This window comes from Sorghum bicolor, chromosome 5 (assembly GCF_000003195.3).
Source record: "Sorghum bicolor cultivar BTx623 chromosome 5, Sorghum_bicolor_NCBIv3, whole genome shotgun sequence".
NCBI lineage: Eukaryota > Viridiplantae > Streptophyta > Magnoliopsida > Poales > Poaceae > Sorghum > Sorghum bicolor.
In genome coordinates this window covers 61,939,936-61,966,664 of record NC_012874.2, presented here as the reverse complement: position 1 = coordinate 61,966,664, position 26,729 = coordinate 61,939,936, and the positions used below count along the sequence as shown (strand labels likewise).

At 41.9% G+C, this 26,729-nt stretch overlaps 1 protein-coding gene and 2 long non-coding RNA genes across 12 annotated transcripts; 2 read left to right on the top strand and 1 right to left on the bottom strand.

Annotated features, from left to right (window-relative positions):
• On the top strand, positions 960 to 5,511 carry LOC8058598. Of its 2 annotated transcripts, none has more exons than XR_002452861.1 (8): positions 960 to 1,492; positions 1,660 to 1,781; positions 2,807 to 2,918; positions 3,032 to 3,081; positions 3,551 to 3,608; positions 3,737 to 3,798; positions 3,915 to 4,072; positions 4,695 to 5,511. XR_002452861.1 is itself a non-coding variant. In XM_002450898.2 (8 exons), the coding sequence occupies exons 1-8, from the start codon at positions 1,432 to 1,434 to the stop codon at positions 4,802 to 4,804; spliced, it is 774 nt and encodes a 257-aa protein (XP_002450943.2). In that variant the 5' UTR covers positions 1,213 to 1,431; the 3' UTR covers positions 4,805 to 5,511. The 2 variants fall into 2 exon arrangements, 1 of the variants encoding a protein (XP_002450943.2); XM_002450898.2 differs by having other exon boundaries at positions 1,213 to 1,492; positions 3,874 to 4,072.
• Positions 5,953 to 12,112, top strand: LOC110435567. Of its 9 annotated transcripts, none has more exons than XR_002453308.1 (7): positions 5,953 to 6,248; positions 6,299 to 6,930; positions 7,052 to 7,252; positions 7,824 to 7,915; positions 8,026 to 8,211; positions 9,220 to 9,973; positions 10,113 to 11,922. It is a non-coding gene; the product is annotated as an uncharacterized LOC110435567 (long non-coding RNA). The 9 variants fall into 9 exon arrangements; XR_002453313.1 differs by having other exon boundaries at positions 5,957 to 6,930; positions 10,113 to 10,353; positions 11,803 to 12,112; XR_002453311.1 differs by having other exon boundaries at positions 5,957 to 6,930; positions 10,113 to 10,165; positions 10,267 to 11,922.
• LOC8057032 lies at positions 23,108 to 26,349 on the bottom strand. Its single transcript, XR_002452846.1, has 9 exons — positions 26,262 to 26,349; positions 25,936 to 26,180; positions 25,482 to 25,858; positions 25,307 to 25,405; positions 24,910 to 25,239; positions 24,669 to 24,830; positions 24,133 to 24,372; positions 23,990 to 24,056; positions 23,108 to 23,555 (listed from the first exon to the last, which is right to left on the bottom strand). It is a non-coding gene; the product is annotated as an uncharacterized LOC8057032 (long non-coding RNA).

Genomic DNA, 26,729 nt, shown 5'->3' with positions numbered 1-26,729 from the left:
TAGAAGAAAATATGTTCACATTAGGAGAGGTCTCGAGACTCCGGTGTCTAAAAATGAACCGTTCAAAGCTATTAGCATCATATAAATAAATAAACAGAAGTCGGTCCTGTAATCGTTGGCTTCTTTTCCTCACAATTTTTGGTTTTAGCTATTGTAGTACTTCCGTTTTTATTTAACAAATATTATCGAATCATGGACTAACTAGGCTGAAAAGATTTATCTCGTAATTTACAGTGTGCAACTAGTTCTTGTTTTTTATCTATATTTAATGTTCTATATATGTACCGCAAGATTCAATGTGACGAGAAATCTTGAATTTTTTTTTGTTTTTGGGTGAACTAAACAAGACCTGAAGCGCGCACATAGTGATCCTGTAACAGCTCATCAACAGCTCCTTCTAGAATGCCTCGGGGCCTGTTCAGAACGCATGAATTTTACATGAATTATTTGGTACGTAGCAATTCATAGGAATCAGTTTATTTTCTAGAAAAAAAAGAAGCCGAGAAAAATCCCGCATTCCAAACAGGGCCTTATTGTTGGGGGAGTTTTTCCTCACAAAACAAAACAGTTTTGGTCTCTAAGGAATATTCTGCAATATAGTAAGAGACCATTTTTTTTTCTATTTCATAAAGGAACCAGGAGCCCATAAAACCAGCATTTTCTGATGAAACTATATTTCCAGTTCCAGCTTCATCGGCTCCAGCTCTCTCTCCTTCGAAGGAGTCTGAGCCAAGAAAAAAAGAGCCTGTCAAAAAGACCAAACAAAATCAGTTCCTTCTAGAATTTGAGGGGTGTTTAGTCCCCTTTTATCCCCCCCCCTCCAAAAAAAAATCTAGGTTTTAGTTCATTATTTTGCATAATAAAACTAAACACCATGTAAAATTTTTGGAAAAATGATTGTCATTCTCCATTTTGTATTTTGACTAAAAAAGACCAAAATAGCCTTAAGAGCCCATAATAAAGGCAATAAATTCTACATTTTGAATGAAACTAAACATAACCTAGAAAATTTTAGCATCTTGTACTTCATCATTCCAATTGATATTTTATATTTTATGGAAAACTAAACATGTCCTAGGTGGTGGAACTTCTGTCGCTTGTGAATTTTGTTATCACCTTTGTTCCATGGATTATGCTTCTGTTGCCTATACGAGACTGACATGTGTGGCCACCGGCATCCAGCACTCCAGCGTTTTTATTTGTGAGCCCTCTCAGACGCCAGCCAACTCCGCAGCCCAACCATTTCCAGCCTCAGTTACCCCAGGCCCGGCCCACTTCCTTCCCCACGCCATCTCTCTCTCTCCCTCTCATCGCCGCCGTCTCACATACCGCCGCCGTCGTGCGCGTGCGCCGGAACGCCCGCGAGGATCCCTCCCACCCCACCGCCCCCGCGGCCCGCGCAGGCAGCGGCCGCAGCTTGTCCGCGCGAAGATGCTGGGGTTCTCGACCGGCCAGCTGCTGGTCATCCTCGGGGCCTGCTCCGTCATGATGAGTGAGTAACCCACCCACCCCTCCGCGCCACCGCGCCCCTGTTCCCCGCTCGGCTGTCGATTTGCGGCGGCCGATGGGGAGATGGTTCCCTTGTAGGACGGGATCGGCACGTTTTTTTTTTGGAAGTGATGTTCCGCTCTGATCATGGTGTCTTCGCTCTCTGTTCAGAGCCTAGTGACATGGTGAAGATTGCGAGGACGGCCGGGAGGATGACGGGGAGAGCGGTGGGGCGGCTCATAGTGGCTCGCCGGCAGCTGGACGAGATTCTGGGGCAGTCTGCAGCCACCCAGGTACATTTTGAATACACCCTTTTCTCGCCGTGATACCCCGTGAATGTTGCGAGTTTGGATGTGTCGTGGAGATGCTGTATGCTGAATTCCACAGAGGTTAATTGCCCTTCTGGGGATGATGGTTTTTCCTTTTCCACTAGGCAATCTGCTGAATTTTAAGAAAAATTGCACATTGACGTTTTAGCATCCAGTTTTCTGAGTGGGTTGTAGGATAAATCCTTCTGCTGTGGGTAGAATGACTGAACACTTTAACAATCACAAACCATGCTTAAGTTTACCTTTTTGGTCAAGAGCTCGCTTTATATTAAAGCACTTTAGCTTCTTGAGATAGGTTGACTGATGCATAGTTTGTCAGCCATTGAACTATTACCTTGACAAAATTAAGCATTATATTCATTGTCCTGTAATCACCCAATGAATGGGTGCCCATATCATTTCACTTCACCAATTTGGTGCATAATTGTGCCAGTTGAGACATATAATCACCTATTAATGCTACACTTACAAACCCTTCTTTTTTGCAAAAACCCTACTTACATGCGGATGTGGACAATCACCACCAAGAATTCTGGTTTGAACTTACCAAAAGAAAGGGTTCACTTGGTGGTGGTGGTTGTCCATTTCAGCGCATGAGCATAATTTTCGTAGAATTTTTTTGCATGTGTCGCATCATCATAATCACCATAGGTGGGCAGCTGAATGAACACCAGTTATCAATTTTATAACCAGAATCAACGGTGATTTCAGTAATTCTGGAAGAAAAGGAAACTCAACATTAGCCACCAATACTGTTGAGGCTAATCAGTCATCACGATATAGTTGCTAGTTATTTTGATGAATAATACTTATTGTTGCTGCACAAGTTGTTATTAGTGAACTGATTCCTCCTCTGTAATCGCAATTAATAGTTCAACTGATGGATTGATTGTGGGTCCTTACACTGTTTCTGATATACGGATATTCAATATATGTGTGTGAAACCCACATGGTAGAATCGTCATTAATATTTCTCCTCTTGTATCCAGGTTCATAAGGAGCTTAAAGATGCTATGACACAATTAGACTCGATTCGTTATGAAGTCCAGAACTTATCTAGATTAACTCCTGGGCAGTTTATGATGAAGCAACATAATACTGGTAATAGTAATCTTACTTTGCAATAAAGTCACATTTTTCTATGGTTAGTATTTCTCACTACAGTATTTAAGTTATTTGGCTCCAAAATTCATCATTGATTTACACATGAGCAGGCATGGCTGAAGCAGGGAAATCTGACTCTGATGATGGTCCTACAACTAACGTACGGTGGTATATCATTTTTTTTTTCAGTTTCAATATGATTACTTGAGATACTAATGGTTGATATTTCAATAGATAAAAAATGCTTAAATGTGAATTTGCTCTAAGTAGCAGCCTTATACTATGACATACAGTCTGTTGTATGACTTACAGATACATTTTAGGTTGATATAGTCCTATTCTGCGAATTCTGTCCATGTTCCGTTTCTACTCGATGGCTTAAAACATGCACAAGAAGAAGCAATCACACGAAGGATTTGCTTTTTTTTAAGTTATGTGTTGTTCTATTTGTTTTTTCTGTAGATAGATCTGAGTGCTGACCATGTTGTGGTTGTAATGGCTACATACTGTTGGAACTTTTCATTGCAATGCTTGCACTACACTTGAAACATCGGTTCCTTCTATTTGTTTACTTTTGGTTTACTTCTACATCAAGAGATATACTTAACAGAGCTTTTTTGACAATGCAGCAAGAAAAATTTCGTCAGGAAATTCGCAGTATAATTCGTGATGAAATTAAAAACTTTGGTAAGTTTAATGTTTCTTTGTCTTCATAAATATCCTTTTATTTCTTTCTGATTGTTTGCCAATATTGTTTGTTTTCCCTGAACTATGTTTGCCAATAATTGGCTAATTTGATCTTTACAATATTTCAGTGAGCACAACTGAAGCTAGAAAACTTGATGTGGCTGATGAACCAATGACACTGGAATCCAAGGTATGATTATATTATCATCTCTTCAATTTCTAAGCAAATGCTGGTTTACTATTCAGTGCCTTTTTGCTCCTGTAGGACATGAAAATGGCTAATTCAGGATTGACAAATCTGCACAGCCAAGCAATGACGTATGCAAGGCTATCTGAAGCCCCAGGACTTAAGATGGGTTCTTCCTTGAGTGGGAACTACCAAGAGCAATTCAAGGAAAGCAATGGGCTGTTAAATGTACTGCCAATATCAGCTGAAAGTGCTGGATTACTTCCAAGCCGCCCAGGTATATAACAAATCATGAATGTCTAATTCTTAGCCTTTTTTTTTCGAAAAACTGGGATGTTGTCATGTAATGACATAGAGAGGACTGTTATTCTTGTGGTTGATATATAATGAAAAATCTATGCATAATTTCTAGCATGGCCTAACCTTTTTTTTTCTAATGCTACTCATTGTTTGTGTTAAACTTCGATGACTTGGTTCAGCAAATGCTAAAATTGTTTGGTGCATTACAAAAATCCATAAAGGCTGCTCGGTGGAGTTGTTTCTATTTTTTCAGTTATCTTTCATATTACTGTGGTATAATGGCCTTTTCTGTGTTTTGATTAACATTTCTGCCAATGTATCATAAAAACAGCCCTTCACAATTTTATCTTAGATTGTGAGCCCAAGTATGTATCATAAATTAGTCCATAAAAATTCAAAATTACTATCTAGTAGTATTTAAAGTGCCAAAAGGGCAACAATGAACTTATGTAACTCAATTTTGTAGGAACTCAGCTTGGAGTCCCTAGTGTTACATTAATTATATATTTCATCCAGTGTATTCTGTGACGTTATCTTACTGCAACTACCTTGATAGCAATGCAAACCAATATCATCTCCATTTTGTTTTGTTTCCACAGATGGACCAACGGGCTCAGACCTAGTCCTTGAGGCTGTGCTTGAAGCGGAAGTTGCAGAGAATGCTAAACTGTTTGTCTCGCAGCCTCATGATCAGTTACCTAAGGAATGAAGGTGAAGATGATGTGCTTGAAGATGTTGCAAACAGGACCAAACTGTTCATCTAAGAGCCTCATAGTCAGTTGCCCATGGAGTGATGATGCTGTTTTTGATCCTTAACTGGATTTGACATACTACTTGCACATTGGATTTTGTAGAACAGAGCATCGTGGATCACCATTGAGCATGTACTTATCGGTGGCTCTCTCGGCCAGGCATAACTTATTGCAGATAGTGTGGTATCTTGAGTTGAGTGGCACAGATGGTCCAGTACTCTAACGCTAACATCAAACTACATTGTCTCTGCTTTGGAAACAATGTATGATGCCTTGTGGAAGCTGAAAGCATGTCCTGAATGGCTACCGGAGTTCTGAGGTGTTGTTAGACAGGATGAAAATGCATTGGCTTGACATACAGCCTTTTCTGTTTTCATTGTAGATAGCTCTGGTTGCTACTGTCTTCTTCTGTAAAAGCAATTATTGATCTTCATGGCATTACTTTAGCTTATGTGTAGTAGTTGATTGATTCGGAGAAGTATTTGAATGTTGAACTAGGTTATATCTGGTCCTTGGGGGCTTGGAGGTGTGCATATCCAATACCTTAAATAAGAGGTACTTGAAACTATTTCACAGGTGTTATGCTGGCATTGGTGGTTGTTGCTTGCTTGCTTTATGGGCATTTCACTGTCTTTTAATGCCACAAATAAGTAATTTTATTTGAGATTCTTGCAGTTGACCAAGTAACACAGACCATCTTGTGACCCCTTGTTCATTTTCGAATTTGTATATGAAATGAACTTACAGCTAGAAGCATCTCCCCTTTGACCTCGCCTCACCGGCCTCGCCGCGTTCATGCCGTGTCCTTGGCTGGTGTCGCTGCTTGGCTCGCCACCACCATTGGTCGTAAGTACTATGCTGTGCTGTCCTACGTATCCACACATCTACTCGTATGTGTACTACTCCGCTGTTCCTGATGTACGTGTGTATCTGGGGTTGGTTGGTTTGTTGTGACCCAAAACTCCCAAATCCCAATTGCTGCAGGTGCTCTCTCCGCCGGTATATATATATATATATATATATATATATATATATATATATATATATATATATATATATATATATCTTTTCTATATATCACCCTGGGTACCGAATAATATTTGGTACCCGAGCTCAAATCAGCCCGATGCCTCGCATCCTCCCGACGCTGCCCTGTTTCCGATCCCACAAATTCTACCGATGTCGCCACGGTCCGCACAAATTCTCCCGATGTCGCCCCATACCTGACGCCCGACCCTCGCTCGCACCTCCCCACGATCCGAGCTCACTCCAGACGGTTTTGCGGCTTCCCAACATCGCCTCCGTCCTCTCCCCGTCCGTCGTCCAGGCCTCAGGGCGCCCTCACAGGCTCCAGCAGACGGTTTTCGCTGCGTCCTCCTCGCGCGAGTCCGTCGGCGGAAGGTGCCTCCGAGCGTCGCGAGTCCGGGGCGTCCTCCGAGCGTCGGCGGAAGGTGCCTCCGAGCGTCGCGAGTCTGTCGGCGGAAGGTGCCTCCGAGCATCGCTGCGTCATCCTTTCGTCCGTCGGCGGAAGGTCGTCGCGAGTCCGGGGCGTCCTCCTCGCGCGTCCGGGGCGGTACCGTGCCTCCGAGCGTCGCGAGTCCTGGGCGGTCTCCTCGCGCGTCCGGGCGGGACCGGCGGACCGCGCCTCCGAGCGTCGCGAGTCCGCGGCGAGCGGCCGGTCTCCGCGCGCGTCCGGGCGGGTACGCGCCTCCACGCGTCGCGTGTCCGCGGCGAGCGGCCGGTCTCCGCGTGCGTCCGGGCGGGTACGTGCCTCCGCGCGTCGCGCGTCCGGGCAGGTCCGCTGCTTCGAGCGTCGCGCGTCCGAGCGTAGCTCGTCCGAGCCGTCGGTCTCAGGTCGTCCTCTCCCCGTTCATCGTCCAGGGCGTCTTCACAGGCCGCGCCGTCCTCTCCCCCTCAGATCCCGTCGGTAGCAGGTAGGAGGCCGAGCCACCATGCCCTCTTCGACCTTTGAGCGGGATGAGGAGCGAGCAGATCGACAAGGCGCGCCCTTTCCTCCTCCCTAGCTCGATCCCATCCTACTCTGTCCAGATCCAAGTGATTTTAACATTTATTTATACCCGAGGTACGCCCCCACATCGCTTCCTCAATCAAATGTCTGCGTGCTCATGGCTATTCGTCTTGATGTCATTGCCATCTTTAGAATGTCCTGAACCTGTTTGCGTTTGCATTTGCATTGGATGCAGGTGTGTCGAAAGCAGGGGAATTCATTGCAGATGCCATATCTAGAGTAGGGAACGGGATTTGAAAAACAGAAGATGTTTTGATCTAATTGGGATCCGCTGCCTCTTGGAGTCTGAAGTGGCAGGGCACTGCGTTGGGAGTGCTGGTGTCCAAGGCAGCACTAGCATAAGCAGGAGAATGCATTAATGAAATGAGTAATCCAAGTATAATAGAGAGAAACCCGTCCTACTATTTTGATTTTGTGATGTATTAGTTCATTCTCAAGTGTAATTTTCTAGATTGTAGACCTTGGAACTACTGCTGTGTTCTTGCTTGACGAGGTGCAGCAATTTTGGTTGCACGCTAGGTGCTCGAAATTTTTATCATTCAAATTATTTATTTATGGGATTTATTTTTCGAGTTGCAGGCTTGATTTGTGTTGGTATTTGACTCTTTGTTTGATAGTTTCATCCCATTTTGTTAGATATTCCCTGGGATTGATGATCATAATGTCTAAAACTCTTTTTCAATTACACATTTCATTCTTTTAGCTACATATATATCTTATAATGCTTAGCTCTATTGTAGATTGCAAAATACATCTTGGTCGATTGCATTCGGAACATGACACCCCCCATGTTATTCAAATAAAATAATTTTGATTTCAACTATCTTGAAATCATTCTAAGCTTAGCAATGGGACATAAATAGCCTTTTTGAATAATAACAATAGTTTTTGCTAGTCTAAACTTGTGTGTTTCAATTAATTTATTTTTTATTTTCTTTCAATTACAGGCTTTGCGCTATCTTAGGCAGGTTGCTCATGAAGATACCCATTCTGTAATAATTGGATGGACACAGTAGCATGCTGCTTTACACGATATTAGGTAAAAGCTGACCAGGTTGAGTTCTTGAATAGCACAGACATATTTCTGACTGTTCTTATCATGAATCTTCTTTACTTACAATTGTACTTCTTGGTTTACTTTTTTCAAAGGTTTAAAGAAGCCCTCAATGGGCTTGCTGAGGCTGGATGGCCTGTGATTGAAAGTGGAGTGGACGATATTTTTATCTCTATTAACTCATTCCTGAATAAAGTGATCGATTGCATGAAACTTACAATAATGGATCGCTTTTAGTCAGTAGCAGTGTACTCTATGCAAATGCATCGATGCTACAGCAGGTTAGTTTCATCTTATCTCTGCTACCTCTTTTTTGGGAGTCATTTTTTGGTGCACAACTTATGACATTGGTTATTTAGTGAATATATATGATGTGGTGCTTCCTAGAGTTTCCTATTTTATAAAGGATGCAGTGCAAACTGAAGTTCATTAAAATGTTCATCTGGCTTTGGATGCTTCTACCTATAGAATATATATGCATTTTAATTAGGATTATCGCATATAAATGCAAACAATGCCTTCGTTTATTTCCTGAACTTGCTGTTGCTGTAGAAACATTTGTTATCTAGCTCTTTACAGGCTTATGTTATTTCTGTACCTGATTATTTGAGGAATTATTTCTGAAGTTCCTGACAGTAGTAGGCACACCAAACTAGTATGTAGTCACAATCCATCTTGATCTGATGATTTTTCTGCAGCCTATTAGTATGCTAATCTGCAAGATAGTAGGATTCTAGGTTTTTTCATGGCCTTGCTCAGACCTCTTTTCTTTGGCTTTCCTTTTGTGCAACTCTTTGGCCTAAGTCCAAATCACTGAGCCTATCTCACTGCACGGAGCCAACCCACGGGCGTTCCCCCTGCACCGGATCCCCGCGCTCCCACCTCGGAGTTGAGCCCTCCCCCACACGGTTCCCTCGCTCCCATCTCCTCTCTTTTATCGTATCGAGTTTTTTTTGTTCTTTCTAATTTTGAGATCGTGGGGGAGGAGACACAAGGAATCATTGTTTCTTGGTTTCTAGTACATGTTAATAGCATGCCTTTAACTTTGATAGTTAATTTGTCTTTCAATTATGTTTTTTCTATATTATTTTTCCTACCTTGATTTTGTATATGAGAACAGTTAGAGGTTGAGTTGTATATGATTTACATTTCCCCTTGGGATTCACTTTTTTTGTTTTCCCTTATTGTCTATGTTCTGTTCATTTGTTGCTCAATATTGTTGATTATGCTTCCTCTGGTTAGACCTAATATTTTTATCATTGTTATTTATCATCTTTTCGTTCTCTTAGTTTTTTGTGTAGATCCCACTTGGGCACTAGCGCTACCACTTGTGGTGTAATATCTTTCACTTGTTGACCATCAATCCATCTATTAGATATAGATTTCCTTGGCTGATCTTCATAGTGCAGTGCCAATGGAAGCTACAATCTTGCCACCTTGGTAAGTTCAATTCCTCGTGTACTCTATTCCTAGTTAGACCTTATGCTAGTATTGGTCATTGCGGTTAATTCTAAAAATCTTGCACTCATGTGAACAGTTCTACTGCCACCTGTTTACTGAATTGGGCTTAGTCCATTCTATGCCAATATATACTCATGGCCTCCCTCTGTTATGTTTTCTCCATCATGTCTAATTGGATCAGGATCTTTTAGTTGTGCTTATATTCATGGCTCCATGCTATTCTGTTTCAGTTTTCTCTGCTTGCCTAATGCCTATATTTTCTTTTTTTCCATTCCACAATTGTACTTCTCATTTTTCCTTTTGCTATGCAAGATTCGAACATGGTAAACAAAGCATGTATATTGATATGATCTTGTTTTACGAGGAATCCCTGAACTTATTCAGAGGGGCTGATCAGAATTTTTTGACAGATACACTATTGTTTCATTCCCTAACATGGGGACAGTGTCTTTGGTGGATGACAGGCTCGATTCTGCTATGGTTGCAAGACACATACCTAAACATATAGTTGCAAATATTTGTGACCATGTCAGTAATATGTGTGAGGAAATCATAATAAATTGTCACTGATTTTGTACAAAGGTATTTAGTTTAAATACATAATTCTTTAATCCAAAAATTAAATTCTAGACATTAGTAGCTTATCTGTGCAGTCAAGATGTGCTCTGTTGATTTCATTTCTTGTAAGCTAATATATTGTGCTTAACTTTTTAAATTCTAGACATTAGGAGCTTATCTGTGCAGTCAAGATGTGCTCTGTTGATTTCATTTCTTGTAAGCTATTATATTGTCCTTTCAATTAACACTTGAGTCATGCAAGATTTGGTATGTTGACTATGTTGTTGCATTTTCTATTCATCCAACTCATGGCAAAGGAAGCAACATTTTCCGGATACTGTGGAGCTATCTGGATGGGGTGTACGATGTATGCTGCCCAGCTTCTCGTCTCAATGCTCTTGGTTGTGAGTTCGTATCCATCTTAATTAAGCTTAAATGAAATGTGCTCACAAATTTGGTTGGACTATCAAATGTGCAGTTTCGGCTGAAGCTTTTAAACTATTGTTATTCCTCAAAATGGCCACAAATGCATTCACGTTTGCTTTTCTTTTACTACCTTGAAATTCGTTGAACCAAATATACCGTCAAATGAGAGATTCAGATTTCTGTTATCAATTTTGTTGGAAACTTCTGGTCTTCTTGTTTGAGAGTGCTGGAAGCTTTTGCTCATTGTAGTTTGTTTTAGCCTTGTGGAATATTGGCTATTACTGTCAATTGGTGGATAAATAATCTATCTTCTATTGACCACCTGTTGTATATGATGTAAAAGTAAACTAGGTAACTAAGTCTGAATCTCCAACTATAGTTGAAATAACACTGCATTGGAATTGACCATTATGTTGATATTTCAAGTTTGTAGGACAAAAAGTATTGTGCCTTTTTATTACATTATCATGTGATCATCTCTAGCCTTCCATTTGAACTCTTGCATGCATCATTGTAAATGTGGTTGCAATACCCTTTGTCAGAGTATCACAACCTAAATATAACCCTGACATTGCTAAATATTTGCAACTTTACCTGTTTTTTATCCCTTAAATGTTTTGATCCCTGGACCCATGTTGACATGTGTATAGTTGCACTAGCCTACTGTCACAGTGCTAATGCTTTAAAATATAGTGGTCAAGAGAATCGTAGATTCTCTGAGGTAGTATAAAAAAGGTTAAGATTTAAATTATATGAAGTTTTAGAAGACAGGCATGTTCTAACAGTTTCTTCATATGCTCTCATCCTTTTTTATGTAAATTTCTTTCCCATAGTTATATATGTGGTGCTATCTCTGTTGTGGTGCTATCTTTGTTCCAAATATTTTTTTAAATTATATGGAGTTTTAAAGACAGACATGTTCTAACTCTTACTTATAGCTTGATAAAATAATATAGTTGTGGTGCTATCTTTGTTCCAAATATTTCCAATACCGTAAAAATATTATATTCTGTCTTTGGTTTGGGACAGAGAAAAATTGAGAGCCTTGAGGTTCTAAGCTTACCACTATACATGAATCTTTATTTAACCTGCCTACTGATGTGTGCTCTCACCAGTTACATATTTTTTTTTCTAATTTTATTAGTTAGCCTTCTTCGACCAGTAGGTGATGTTGGCCTCATCGGTACTCATCAGCAACTAGTGTGCAGCTAGCACGATTTTATGATTTATCTATCTTGATTTATGTATGCACTAGCTGACATTAAAGGAACAAATTTATTATGACTACTACAAACGTGAGCATTTGTATCGCTTTTACCATGTACAACTTCCCGTTACTTGCTCTGCCACTATACTGAATTTTGATCTGTACTACCATTTACTTTTGTAAGTTTGACCTCCTCTAATGCACACATGTTCTGCTATAGTCAACCTGGGGCAAATGCACCATTCGGAGTCGGCACCATTCCTACCAATCGCATCAACCAGTTGTACATGTACTAATAAGAACTGTACGACCACTATGCAACACAGCCTGCTTGGAGTCATGCTTTGCCCCCGTTCTTTTTTATTTTTTCAACCATCTTCCTTTCCTAGTCAATGTATCATGATCTATTAGTACATGTATTATTTCCTAATTTGACGTTATTCGTTTTTAATCACAGATATCACTGGTTCATATTGATTGCTTGTAATATATATAAAAAAACACGGGACGAAAAATAATCTGTGAAAAAACATGTCCAGTAACAATACGGAATCTCCATGCCCGCATATCTGTTCACATGAAAAACAAAAAAAAAGACCAGTTGCATATCTGTTCACGTGAAAAGTAACAGAGAAAATAGGGGCGGTTTGAAAAAATGAAAAAAAAAGAAACAGAATATCAAAACAAAGAGATGGCATGAAAAAATGACGGAAATACTGAAAAAATAGAATGAGGAAAAACCAGCGATAGAAAATCTAAAAAAGCGGAATGAAAAAACCAGATATGGTCCACAATGCAAAACCGGGCCACGTGAGAAGAAAGAAAAAAACTGTCTAGGGAAATGTACGGACTGTCAAAACCCGATTGGAGGGATCGGAGGTCGAGAGTGCTGTGGACATAAGGTTGGAAGCGGGAGGGGGTCGGGTACCAAATATTAATAAGTACCCAGGGTATCCATTAGCGCAGTCCTATATATATATATATATATATATATATATATATATATATATATATATATATTGAACTGGATTGCTGCGGGCCGTGGCATTTGATCTGCATAACACCTTTATTGCCTCTCGCTGTCCCTGAACTGCTACTGTCAGGAAGAAGCTGGAGTCTTTGTAGATGAACGTTTAGACTGTCCTGCTGACTATAGACCAATTCGTTCATCTGGGTAGTTCAGAAGTAGGATGGCCTTCTATTCTTTATTGGAATTTCAAAATTATCATAGTGCAATATAATTTCTAGAAAATATACCTAAGTGTATAGATCGTTGCAAATTGACGCACTAATGTTCTGCTCTTTTGTTGCGAATTTGAAAATATAGATCATTTTTTATAATATTTAGTCAATGCTTTTGCTTTTTGTGTTTCTGCAGATTGCGAAAGGATGTTGGATTTGAGTGATGGTCACCAGGCGAGTATGTTGTTGGAACGTTTCTTATGCCAACCAGTGAAAAGCGTCGTGAGAAGGGCAAAGCTGAGTTTATATAATAAGGTTGGTGTGACACTGTTAATAAATTTTGTAGCGTATGAGTAATGCAGGATTTGCATGTTAAGTTCATTTCTTTGATTAATAATCTTGTCCTTGCAGGTCGCTGAATCACTGGGACATGTAGTACTAGGGTGGCATCCAGTTCCGACTGACAACTCAGACTTGGGTGAATCAGCACTTGAGACTGAGCCAGTCATTGAGCAGGTTTTGGTTACCAAGATTTCAAGATCAGAGGTTGAGTTTGAGCAACAGGTAATTACCTTTAGATATAGTTGCAAATCAGCACATGTAATTGCCTTCAATTTTGAAAGCATATAATCTTATCTGAAGACGGGTACGGAAATACCCACAAAGAAAAGATCAGAAATATAGGAAGCCTACACTAGCAGTTTTTAGGAAGCTGTGTCATTGCTAGAGTACGTAAGGGACCTATTAGCCCTGGGCCGGTGCAGTAGCCAATTAGTGTTAGGGTTAATTAGAGATAATAGTCGCTTGCTTAGGGATCAAGTAAGCCTTGTTTGTAAGTTAAATAAACCTATCTAAATAAACCTCTCTATATAAGAAGAGGAGATGTATCAATCTAATCAAGCAAGAGATTAAAAGAAAATCCCTTCCCTCCTACCCGGCCGTGGGCAAGGCCCCTAGCCGGCCTCCTCTCGCCCTCGCAGTCCTAGCCGCCACAACATCCGCGTGAACAGTACCCGCGAGTACTGTAGCTCCACGGGTACTTAGCACGCAAGCAGCCGCGTCAACCGCCATCGATCCCCTCTGCCACGTAACAATTTGGTATCAGATCTCAGGCCTTGATCCGCCCCTGCCACTCCTCCTGCACCGGCCATGTTCCTCACCACCGCAGCCATGGCTGGTTCTGGTTCACTCAACGCGCCGCCAGTGTTCACCACCACCACGGCCACAGTAGCGCCACTAGCTGCACATCAGCCTACGCCTTCCCCGGACGCCTTCAACGCGTTGAGGGTGGCCATCTACGGCTTGCAGTGCCAGATGGGGGAGTTGTCGGTGCGCCTGACAGCTGTCACGAGCCGAACGTCGTCCTCTGCACCACTGCCTATACCACATGGCCTGATAGGGTTCGGGGGCATCCCAGCCCTTCCGGCGTCGGTTCCAATCATTTCGGAGGTCTTCTTTGCGCGGTAGCTCCTGCCTACGAGTTCAACGCCTAGACCTTTCCCACAGCCAGTCAGCTGGGCGCCGCCGCAACCTCCCAACGGGCTCCTGACCTCCAAGGAGAGCAGCAGTCCGGTGTCGTTTTCCTCCTCTCCTTCACCGATTCTGTCATTCATAGCCCCCAACCTTGTGCCGCCACAAAAACACTGTGATGGCGTCTTCTATGGGGGCGTGGATAGCATCCAAGCAACGACGTCAGAGCTGCAGGCAGCGGTGCGCTGCCTCCTAGTGCGCCGGTAGGGCCAGCGCCCCATCTTCAAGCGGCGACGCCCACAATCTTGCAACAGTTCACGAAGAGCAAGGCGATTGCACGGGCGAGTGCATGCAAGGTGTCTGCGGTGGTGCAGCTGCATGCTGCGGCGCACAGACTCCTAACGTGCCGGCGACTCTAGGAGATGTGCCAGCCTATGCATGAGGTAACCTTAGCGACGGTCGACCTCAACACAGCGGAGCACGATCTCACCCTATGGGATGGCCACCAACAAGCGCGCCGACCTGCTGCTGTCTTCCGGCACGAGTATGGTGTTTTTCCCACAGGCAGCGACCTCCAACTTTGTGGCAGCGGTGGTAGTGGAGCCACTCCCCTCCTTGTTATCAGTGAGGACACACTGCCTAGCGCCACCGCATTCCGCCACCAGCCACCGCGAGGACGTCTCCGTTAGTCGTTATCGCGACTAATTCCAGGTGGCTATACCCGTGCACCCGAATTGTTCTGGTGGGCTCCATGGGGTCCAGGTGGCTGCACACGTGTAGGTTCATCATGCAGAGGGTTTCTACGTATCTTTCGGATTCAAAAGTAAAGAGTCACAATTTCTTTTGGGTCAATAAAATAAGCCAAGATGTAAAAGGCTTATTTTTAGGTATTAAGTTTGTGTCGAGTTGAGTTATAAGTTGGCTAAGTTGCAGCTCGAGGACGACCTTGCTTCCATGAGCAGGCTTCTTACGGCTTTTCCTTTTTCTCTTTCGCCGTTGTGGATTATGATTTGATTCACTTCCAACTTGCTCTTCAGTATTATTATTTTGATAGTACTCAGCTTCATCATACTCATAACATTCTTCAAGGGTAGGATCATCATTCTCTTCACACATATTAGTAAGAGGCATCATATAGGGCTCCTGATCCATGGGATACTACACTCCCTGTCATCAGGTGACCAACATCAGTAGCACGACAAGGAGAGATGATCATAATCATAGAATATCTCAAGAGACAACCCTCTCTTCAAGATAAATTGAGAATGCATCTTCCCGTGATATCAAGGTACTACCCCCCTTAAGAAAAGGCGACGAGGAGGCACAAGGAAGGTAGCTTGCACTTTTTCTTGACAAGTTATCTTGCATTGAGACCTTTTGACATTCCAAGGAACTTATGTGCAAGGAAGAAACAAATATCCTAAAATTTTCTCGTGATATGAAAATTACTAGCACAGTAAAAATAGACATAACTCTTGTTCTGTTAATCCAATAGGGCTATAGCTTATACCGTTAGAAAGCTTGGCAACTTATCTAAAACTTTGCTATAGACCACTTTTCCAAATTCTATAGTTACATTTGTCCCAAACAGTAATCAATCAAAACTGGTCAGATTCTTGACAGCACCACTGTATCATCTTGTGATTTTAATAACTCCAATACCAGAATAGCTATGTGGGTGATTCTTGAGGTCAGAGAAAGATATTGAAGTCTACTATCATCCAGAATTTCCTCAAGATTTTTGGTCATCCCAGATCAAAGATATGAACTGAGAAAGAAGTGATACTCCGGAAAGGCAGAATCAGATAACAAGAGAAAAACCAAAACCCAACTATTTATGTCATTAATCCTTATGCCTTAGACTCACAAGATCATTACATTCATTACAAAGATCCAAATCAAACATAAACATAAAGACAATTCAACCAAGCAGTAAAGGTTCACAAGGCACACAAACTCGACTTTTGCTACTAGCGTTTTTATTACACAAGTGCACAAACTCCTATATCTTAAACTCAGTGTGGCTACTTTTATGATGCATCTATTGATTCCTCTGTGGAAAAGAGTTTACATAGTGTCCTTCCTGTCGGTAGTGATAACACTTTTTCTTATCTGGATCCTTTGTGATATCATTTTCCACTGAGGTGTTGCTCGGTGTGTTATCAGCTCGCTCACTCTGAAGGTTTGTCTCTGGCTGGCTAGCTTTCTTCCTAACTTGGTTGATCCTTCGAGGTTGAAACTCTTTATAAGTGATGGTCCATCCATCTATGCATACCTCATGAGCAGTGGGGTTAGCTTGAGAAGTTTCTTCATCTCCAAGGTTTGGATTTTCATGGCTAGAGTTCAAAGCTAAATGTGACAACTTAGGATTTGAATGTTGTTCACTTCTCAATGCTGGCTCTAGTGATTTTGCCTTCCTTTTCTTATACTCATTAGTCCCACAATTTGGTTCTACCTTACCTTCCTTTTTAGATGACCTATTACAAAGACAAGGAAGACCATAATGCTTACAACAGTGACATTGATCCTGATATCCCGATGTATTACTACCAACACCTCTATGGGCTCTCATATTTTTCCAAGCTTCAGCTACTTATCTCTTCATTGGTCCTGAGATGCACTGTTGAGAGTTCCCATTCTGAGCCATTCCTTCCACTACTTGCTTTTGCATGGCTAGAAGCTTCTCCTTGTCGAATGCTTTTACGAGTGGCATCTTTGAGTCCTTTTGTTCATTCATGCCAAAGGTCTCCTCGTCATGAGCCATCCAAATAGACAAGGAGGTTGGATTTAGAATAGAGACAGAGTTTTATAACAGAATAGGGCAGAGGTAAGCATAAATTTTAGCAATTATCAAGGTTAAGGTGAAAGCAAGATGTAAACAAAGATAGAAGCATCCTAAAACACCCATTTCTAACTAGGCTTGCGTCCTACAGTCAGCATTGCTTTGATACCACTTTGTAACACCCGATTTTAAGAACAAAATCAGATATGCATCATATGTGAGTTTTAGAAGACAAATCTCACATATAGCTACAAATAAGGGGTAATATCAAAGGACAACGCATAAATTATATAATGTACATAATAAATCAGAAACAACCTTAGGCAGCAAACCACGAAAGATAACTCCAAACTTCGGGTATTAACTTCACTCTACAGGATCCAACTGACTGGTTGATCACAAACCCAATACTTCTCCTGAGGTGTGGGGGAGATAGCAAGAGTTAGTCCAAGACGAACTCCGCAAGCAACTAGATAGTATAGATCCCACGGTCTCATGATCAATGTGACATAAATAATATAGAGCATTAAACAATAACAATGAGTATCTTAACACAACAAGATTCATCACCCTTAATGTAAGAATTCCCAAGGCCGCTCGTGACCGTGAGCACGACTAGTATACCAGTTTATTAAACACTCTACAGAGGTTGTACATCTTTACTAATGAGTCACGATTTACCCTTTCACCTGAGGTGATCAGCCTCTTAACCCACTACCAAGGAAGGTCGACAGGGATCACTATGAAGTCTTTCAAAGGTTCGTCTAACAAGTTAGGGCCGCTTGGTTTTGGTAGTCAGTCCGTGTGATTCTACCCTACAGGGAATCCATGGTTTGCTATCCCCCATTTGCGCCACGCGGGTAACCTCTAACAAGCTAGAAAAGTTACTCATACTTGACTAAAGCCAGAGCCATCATAGCCCTCATGGTTGCACTTTTATCCCGGTTATCACTTACGAATAAATCCTCAAGTTGCTAAAAAGTCATTATTATCATTTGTTGCTTTATATTAATCTAGGCACAAGATCATGCTTCCAAAGCTCTGATCTTGATCTCCGAAGTAATGCCCACCATCTAATCTTGATCATCGATCATCAACACACAAACAATCAGAGATAGACATACACGAAGCAAACAAGATTACAATTAGAACAATACACCAGTAGTAAATAAATTTAAATAGAAGTTTTCCAAAATCATCTACACGCTGCTACGATCACGTCAACGAGAAATTCACGGAAAACAGAGTTACGACCCAAAATCTACGTCATAAACGGGACATCAAAAGCAATCTAAGGACTCGTATTTATTTAGGAAAACTAATAGTGGTGAACCTAGACAACAGTGGTACCAATGTGAAGCTTATGAAATTATGAAACTAACGCGACTTGAACGAATCAAATCGGAACTAAAACGGAGAAGATATGAATTTTCTAAGATTTTTCTTTAGAAGAGAAAATAATTAAATAGGGTCAAGAAATTAAAAAGTTTCAAATCGTTAACCTAAGTTTACTAACAAGTAGATCTCGTGATTACGAATCTAACGCATTTTGAACGGGTCAAATCGGAGTTAAAATGAATATTCTATGAGCAAAAGAAAATCAGTGGCAAAACTGTAATTTTGTGAAAACGTATTTTGTAAACAAACCAGCGAGGAATACGTTTTCAAACTCAGTTGGCGTAACTCTAGGAGGCGCTTTGGACCGCGGGTTCTAAACTCCAAAACCGCAGGGGTTCTTTAACAAATTTCACCCCGAAGGGGTATGGGCATTTCCTGGCCGTGGGATCTCGATTGGACGGCTCAAAATAGATCGCAGAGGGAGAGAGACAACCGCTGGCCGAAACAGAACCAGACCGCGGCAGCGCCATTGCCGGAGCATCGTCGGAGTTGAGCGAGACGACGTTCTAGCGCACCGTTTGACAAACCGAGAGCATAGGGAGGTAGAGAAGCTTGTTGCGAACTCACCACTCGGCGACAATGACGGGCACGCGAGGCTCGGGGATGGCCGGCGTCGCGATTAGGCGGACAGCTACCCCATGCACAAGTTCGGCGCGAGTTAGAGCAGCTCTTAAAGGAAGAAAAAGAGGATGGGAAGCGTAGGGAGGTTCGCAACCTCAACACGAAGCTCGACCAGTGGTTCTCAATGGTCACAAAGGAGTTGTTGGCGCTAATGGTGACGGTGGGTGGCTCGGCGAGATTCGAAGTGCCGAGAGAGAGAGAGAGAGAGAGAGAGAGAGAGAGAGAGAGAGAGAGAGAGAGAGAGAGAGAGGGAGAGGGAATGGGGTCTGGGATGGGGAAAATGAACGCGGGACAACGGCACGGGCTCAGGCGCGGCTCAAAGGGAGCGAGGCATAGGAGAGAACGTGGGAGAGTGGGGAGCGGGGCGCGCGGTTGCAGCTTGGACTCGGCGTCCGCGCGAAGAGAGAGAGAGAGGGAGGGAGCAGTTGGATGGAGGAGGGGAATGACAGGCGGGCCCAGCCTGTCAGCGGGTGAGAGGTGAGGGGGGGATGAAGGGGTCAGCCGGCTGGCCTAGGCCAACGAGGGGGGAGGGGAAGGCGCGTGGGGTGGGCTGGGCCAGCAAGGCGAAAGAAGGAGGGGAACAAGATTTCTTTTCTTATTTTCAAACCAATTTTCAAATGCTTTTATAAATTGAATTTTGAACAAATTTCCTTTTGCTTAAATTCACACATCATAAAAATAAATGCTGCAGCATGTATGCATCAACATATGTTTCTAACTTTATATTAAATTTTAACTTCCCAAAAAAAATTATTATTTTCCTATATTTTAATGCTCACAAAATTGACTCCAAAAATCAAATTTGAACTATTTTAAAGAAGAGAATTTTTAGGGTGTTACAATCTACTGAAGAATGTCAACTCAGGGTTCAGTAGGAGAGCATGTGCACTTGGATAATTAGTTCAGTTCACCAGTTGAGAGAAAACATACAACGTGACAGAACAGAAAGAGGACAGAAATTAACAAACCTTTTGGGTTCACTAAACACATAAAGCTGCAGGATTTAACTTGAAAATAACCAGGGTTGGTACCCAATCAGATCCTTCTTGTGTCCGAACATATCTGAGACCAAATAAAAAAAAGTACTCATCTATCCTCTGCCATATAAGAAGATAGACAAATCTTATAGCAATCTGCACACTTGCAGTTTGTGTATTATTATTTATCAAGCCCCTGACACTTAGCTTAGATAACTAGCACACATATAAGCAAAAATTGAGATTAGTAGTTTTTTGCACTTCCCTGTAAGCTGCTTTGATTGCATAGAGAATGATTCTAATTCCTCAGAAAATTAAAAAAAAACAATTCAGTGGTCACTTGCATTCAATTAACTAGTACTAGGCATTAACTACACTGATTGTTGATACCTTAATTTACATAGCTTGATTAAACACTTTCCTTTGCCGAAAAGTGATCATAGACTGATGTACATGATTACTAATACAGGTAGATATAAGTTTCAAACAAAACTGAATATAAGTTTCAAGGATATTGTCACGTAGATATAAGTTTCAAACAAATCTGAATATAAGCTAGCATAGAGATTGCAGTTCAAACAAATTGAAGTTTTAGGATGGTTGGCAAAACCAATTATGACTTGACATATAATCCTAGATGCCAAACTGAGCGTACGGTCAGCACCAGAGGCAAGATACTCCCCTGTAGGAAACCAATGTGGGAAAGAGAGACAGTCAATGACTTTGACCGTAGAGCTGTGGGGAGCCTGTCGTCCTAGCCATCTGACACTACAACCCAGATCTGCAATCCCAAACCAGTCACGGAAGGCCACCCCTGAAATGGGGAGGGGCAAATGTCGAAGCAGCAAGGCAATGGCAGTAGAAGAGAGGGGGTAGGGGTAGGGGAGGCGGGGGCAACCAACCTTGGCGTCGTGGTCGGCGCCGACGTTGGCGAGGCGGCGGGAGGCGGGGTGGAAATCGAGGCTGAGCACCGGCTACTGGTCATACCAGTTCATTTGCAGTGTCCCGCCCGCATCTTGTGGAGTGCTGGATGAGCTCGACGGATTTCTCCTCCTCCGCTAGTCCATTGCCTTCGCCTCCAATCTCGCTCTCACCCTCTAGGGTTTGGATTTTGGGATGACTAGACCCTATTGCGGAGGAAGGGACGCGAGAGTGGCGGTAGCGGGCAGAGGAGAAGAGGCGATCGAGGGGTGGTGGCCGTCGATCGAGGGAGCGGCGGCCGGCGACCTAGGGCGGCGGTAGGTAGCCGGTGGGGTGGGGTGCCGTGGAGAAAGGAGGCGAGAAACAGAGAGTACGGGCGTGCGTAGCTGTGGCGGCGGCACAGCGTGTGGGTGTGAGTCCATAGGTGCCTGCGTGCTGTTGGGCCAGTGCGTGTGAGGGTGTTTAGGGGCATCGACCGACGGGTTTGGGTTAGGACTTCTTTGTTTTTTTTAAATTTTTTATTAATTAATGTATTTTCTTGTCACGAGAACACGCGAACGGCGAAATGCAAAGCTAAAATGCCAAAATGGAGAGCGCGAATGCCAAATCCTAGCGGCCGTTCGAATTTTTCTGTGCATGTGTTATTTTTCCCTATGTGTTTTCAAATAACCCACAAAATAATAAGTTTTTTTCTGTGCGTGCATGTATTTTTTCTGTGTGTTTTTAAAGAACCGACATAATAAATTAAATTTTTGTGTGAGTGTTGATTTTTTTCCGTGCGTATAATGTCACGCACAGAAAAATCATACAATTATTCTGTGCGTTTGCATTTTTCTATCAGGATATTTTTGTACTAACAGAATAATCGTAATTTTTATGCGTATTGAAAAAACACACAGAAAAATGCTACACACACAGGGCAATTCGAGTTTCCAGTAGGGCAATTCTACACACTGTGCTGCTGCTGCAGGCCATAGGACATGACCTCTAGGCCTTGCTGCCTCTCATGTGGCGGGCTCTAGCCCCTAAGCCCAGTGGTGTCCCTCCTCATCCGTGGCTCCTGGTTGCGGCGGGCGATGGCATGAAGGGGGCAGATCAAAGAGGTACGACAGCGGGCGTGCGTGGCGTGCTGCTACAGCGGCGCGTGCTGCCTTCTCTAGTGGCGGCTCGACTAGGAGGACAACCACAACAATAGGATTTCAACTACTACACGGCAGGAACACGACGATTCGTCTAGTTAAACACATGGAGATTTTCAGTCAGGTGATCAGTGACGCGGCTCAACAAGAAGAGTCACTGTATTAAAAATATGAGTGACGCATCTAGACAATACGTGTCACTCTTGTTACGAGTGACGCGTTTTGTTGGAAAGAGTCACTAATATCTCTCTATATCGGTGACGTGTCTACGTAAAATGTGTCACTGCTGTTAACAGTGACACATGTGGTTGGGAAGCATCACTAATGTGTATATATAAGAGTGACACGCCTAGCTAAGACGCGTCACTTCTATTATCAGTGACGCATTTTCTTAGGACGAGTCACAAGTATCTTGTCATTAGTGACGCGTCTTGTTCCTAAGGCATGGGTAACAACTAATCAGTGACGTGTTTTCACTATAACACAACATGGCTTTACCGACACTTCCAACTATCGGCAAAGGGTACCTTTGCCGACACTTAATGTCTCACGAAAGGTTTTGCCGACAATTTTCAAACAGTCGCGGTAGAAGCAGTCGGCGAAACTTTTGCCGACAGTTAAAGGCATCGCCGACACATTTTCTGTAGTCAAAAGGCACACCTACACCGACAGTAGAACTTTCACCGCCAGTGAACCCTTTGCCGACAGTTTGGACCTACGCCGACAGTTTGGACCTTTTCCGACAGTTGGTATGTTAGCGAAACCGTTTCTAGGGTGTTTCATATACCATGCCTTGTCCAACAGTAGAAGTGTCGGCAAAACTATATTGCAGATCGTAGGGTGTAGATACAATTTAAATATTTTAATAAATACACATCACATTGATCGAGCAAAATCCATGGTCTTACAGAATTAAAATATCAGATCTCCATACATACACCAACTGGATGATCATAGCATGAAGAGCCATAAACACACATACATATATATATATATAGGTCCAATGGTGATCATACATAATAGGTCAAGTGATGATCATGGTACATAGAGGCATACATATATAGGTCAAGTGATGATCATAGTACATGCAACCATACATAGAGGTCCAGGATGTAGATTAGTCTCTAGCAGGCTTATATATAAGCATATACTAAGTCTTACATACTAACTGGTTATGGCTAAAGCTAAGAGATCAATAGATCATGACTTGGGCGCAACCGGCAAAAGTGGCATTCAACACTTCCATATGTTTTTGGCCTACAAATAGTAGCCTAGTAGGTGTAAACAAAAGAACAGAACTGCAATTCATGTCTTCATGCAACATTTGCATTTCTCGGACACTTGTTGCCACTCCAAAATACTTGAACACTAACTTGGTGCACATATGGTTGCTGCCACTCTAGAGAACATAAAAGAGCTCTCTGATCAAAGCTCAAAAGGTTGCCCAGTCCAAAATATTTGCAACACCACATAGCTTAAGTACCTAACATGAAAAAGAAGACGAAATATCAGTGAAATGTGCTCTATATCATTAACTCTTTCTTTGTTATTAGGTGCAAATAGTGAAATAATATTACTGTATAGTATACTATACTATAAACTATTTAGTGATACATGCCCATTATACAAGCGACAAGCTTAGGGTACCAACAGCTTAAAAATTGGCAGCAAAGAAAGAATTCAATGGAGCAAGAGCAGCTGCAGCGACCTGATACTATTTCTATATAAAGTAGTTATAGCTTTAGTGTCTACTGAACTTACTGAATCAGCGCCTCAGGGTATATAGAAGATTAGAACTGATACTATTTCTATATAGAAGACTAGAAACATTCAACAGAGACTATATCACCAGTTTGGACCATTAAATTTCAACCAGTTTGGACCACATATATAAGTCAAAATGTTCAAGTATAATACCTTCAAGCTGTGATGTCCTTCTAGTGCCACTGCCTTTTGAGTGCCGAGGTGACTTGTCATCCCTCATCTAATAGAAAACAAATATATTACTAATCAAATATAATGATCATTTTTTAAAGAATATAGAGAGGTTAGACCATTACTCTGTCATGTGGCCATGCAATACATCTCCCACGAGCCTCTAGAATGGTGGTGACCCCTTCATATGGACGAGGTAGTACCGCGTTCCGGTTAAACACATGGTTCACAACCACTTCACAGTACTCCACGCCAAGAGCAGTACCCCCAACAATAGCCCTTGGGTTTTTTGTTTGAATGGTAGCCTTTGCCACAGGGACTTCATAGGGCCTTACTATATTATATAGTATCACATCTCTACCACCCTGAAGCATCAAAAAAATTCAGAACACCATAAAAAACTGATTGTAAAAATCTCTATTGCTGCTGATTTGTTCCTGATAACAGAGTTGATAAAAAGCTGATTTCAGAACAAAGCTGATAACAAGATGATAACGCAGTTGGTAAAAATCTCTATTGCCACCCTGCTGATTTCAGAACAAGCTGAGCTCAACCAAAAAAAAAGGAAAGAAAACAAAGTTGGTGAATATATCAAATTTCTAAAGATATGGCTATTGCTAATATATGACCTATCCTGCTGATTTCAGAACAAAGAAATTACCTCACTATGTTGCTCCTCTTGACGGACCACTCATCTACTTTGAAAGTCATCCTCGTCTTCTATGTTCATATTAGCCATATCATCCCCTGCCGATGATCTAGCATCTTGTTCTTCATCTTCTTCGTGTACTTCATCATGATAGGTTGGTGCAGCCCTCAAGATCTAAATCAAATTAAATACCATTGAACAACTATTGCACTGACAACGAAAATAGTAAGAAATAAAGGTTAACAATTGCCACCTGTGGTTCATTATTAGATCCATGGGGAGTGCTATTGGCATTTTGTTGCTGCAACAATCTATCCAGAGTTTGCTGAATAATTTCTAGACGACTTGATAGATCTTCCACCTTCCTATCAGATTCCCGACGAGCTTCTATCTCCATTTGAAGCCTTGTTGATGGGCATTTCCTAGCCCCAGGCATGTCCAAATCTGCTGGACTTGGCCCCAAACCCACAACACGAACATATCCATTCCTCTCTGTCCCACAAACATAGGAATAATCATCACCTTCCTGGATACTCTTGTCTCTCAATTCAGGATTATCCCTAATTGCATCTTGGAGGGCATTCTGCAGCAAATAAAAAAAATTAGCAAAATATGAAGGCATGAGATATTGTTGTGTTTGTCACACTTACAATTGTTGTTGCAGCTCCTCTATGAGGTACTCCATTCTTGTGTGTGTGAGTTTTGATAAATAACTCATCTCTACGAGGGGGGCGCCCTAGCTCCTCACACTGAACCATATGTATGTTATTGTAGTCACAGGACACAAATAAAAGGGAAAACAAACTACAAGTAGACATTGCATACCATTTCAGTACCAACACGTGCATGGCTCTTACTTCCAGTTGTATGGTTTTGGGTCAGCTTTGAACGATTTGCTTTCCCCCTCAAAGAACGGGCATACCAAATTATGTCATGTTTATCAAGCAATTTGTTTCTCCACCATATACATTATGAAAATGGGCAAGCAATTTGTAACTTACAGCTGCCTCTGGAGTCCTCCAATGATTAACTAGCCACTTCCAGTCATCCATATGAACTCTTGGATCGCAGAGAGCATACAGTTCATCATCTTCCATGTCATCATCATACACCTTTTTCAATTCTGCTTTAAACTCCTTCCACTTTGTAGCTGCTGTCTTCATAAACCAATGGAAGACACCTCTATCTAGTTGCCAATATAGCTGTACAAACACACAAGTAGTAAATTAGGACTCAATCACATGAATACAATACATACATTTGCAACCAATTTTAGTACCTTTGCATCTGTCCAAAGCTTATACTTTTGGCGTGGACAGACCTTCCTCCAATCATCATGTGCAATTGGGAAACCCTTTGTCCTCACAAGTGTTCCAATGAAATTAGCAAATTTAGTGCCTGATGGTCCGCAAGGCTGACCATTGATATTGACATCCAATTGGAGTTTAGGTTTATTTTGCCTTGCATAGATATCAGCCTTTGTAGTAGGTCCTCGAACATTTTTTTTGGGCTCTTCAGGAACATCTAGAAAACCAATATAGCATAGGACACCCAACAAAGTAAGCATGATGCATTGCATTATGAGTTTTCACAAGAGACAAATACCTTCATTAAGTTGATTCTCAGCATGCTCATTCGTAGCCTGGATATCAACCTGTGGGGCACTTACTCTACAGCTAGATCGTAAGTTACGTCCAGTTGGTGTTGCCTTAGGACCTTGGGGCTAAATTTGGGAATATAATTATTTTAGATTTCCACAGACACTTTGTATTATTGTTTGAGAACATTTTAGATTCATGGGAATACATACCTTTTTTGTTCTTTGTTTGGTGCATGGCACTAAGTTCTTGTGTAGTAGGCATAATATTCAGTTCTTGCATTTTCTGTATCCTTAACCTGACGTTTTCATCCCTTTGCAATTCATAAACAGTTGGCTCCACGTCATTCTCATAATCAGTTGGGTCCACAACTTTTCTTTTTCCCCCTGCTTTTGGCATTGTTTCTCCTGAAAAAATGAATTAGTATAGGATTCTCATAAAATAATGCAAATATGTAAGCAATCAACAATTAGTT

What these genes read in the sequence shown, in the direction of transcription:
- LOC8058598 (XM_002450898.2), top strand. Translation starts at nt 1,432, where the DNA reads ATGCTGGGGTTCTCGACCGGCCAGCTGCTGGTCATCCTCGGGGCCTGC. An exon ending in TGATGAAATTAAAAACTTTG is followed by an intron (nt 3,609 to 3,736) that starts GTAAGTTTAATG and finishes ACAATATTTCAG; the next exon opens with TGAGCACAACTGAAGCTAGA. An exon ending in ATTACTTCCAAGCCGCCCAG is followed by an intron (nt 4,073 to 4,694) that starts GTATATAACAAA and finishes TTGTTTCCACAG; the next exon opens with ATGGACCAACGGGCTCAGAC.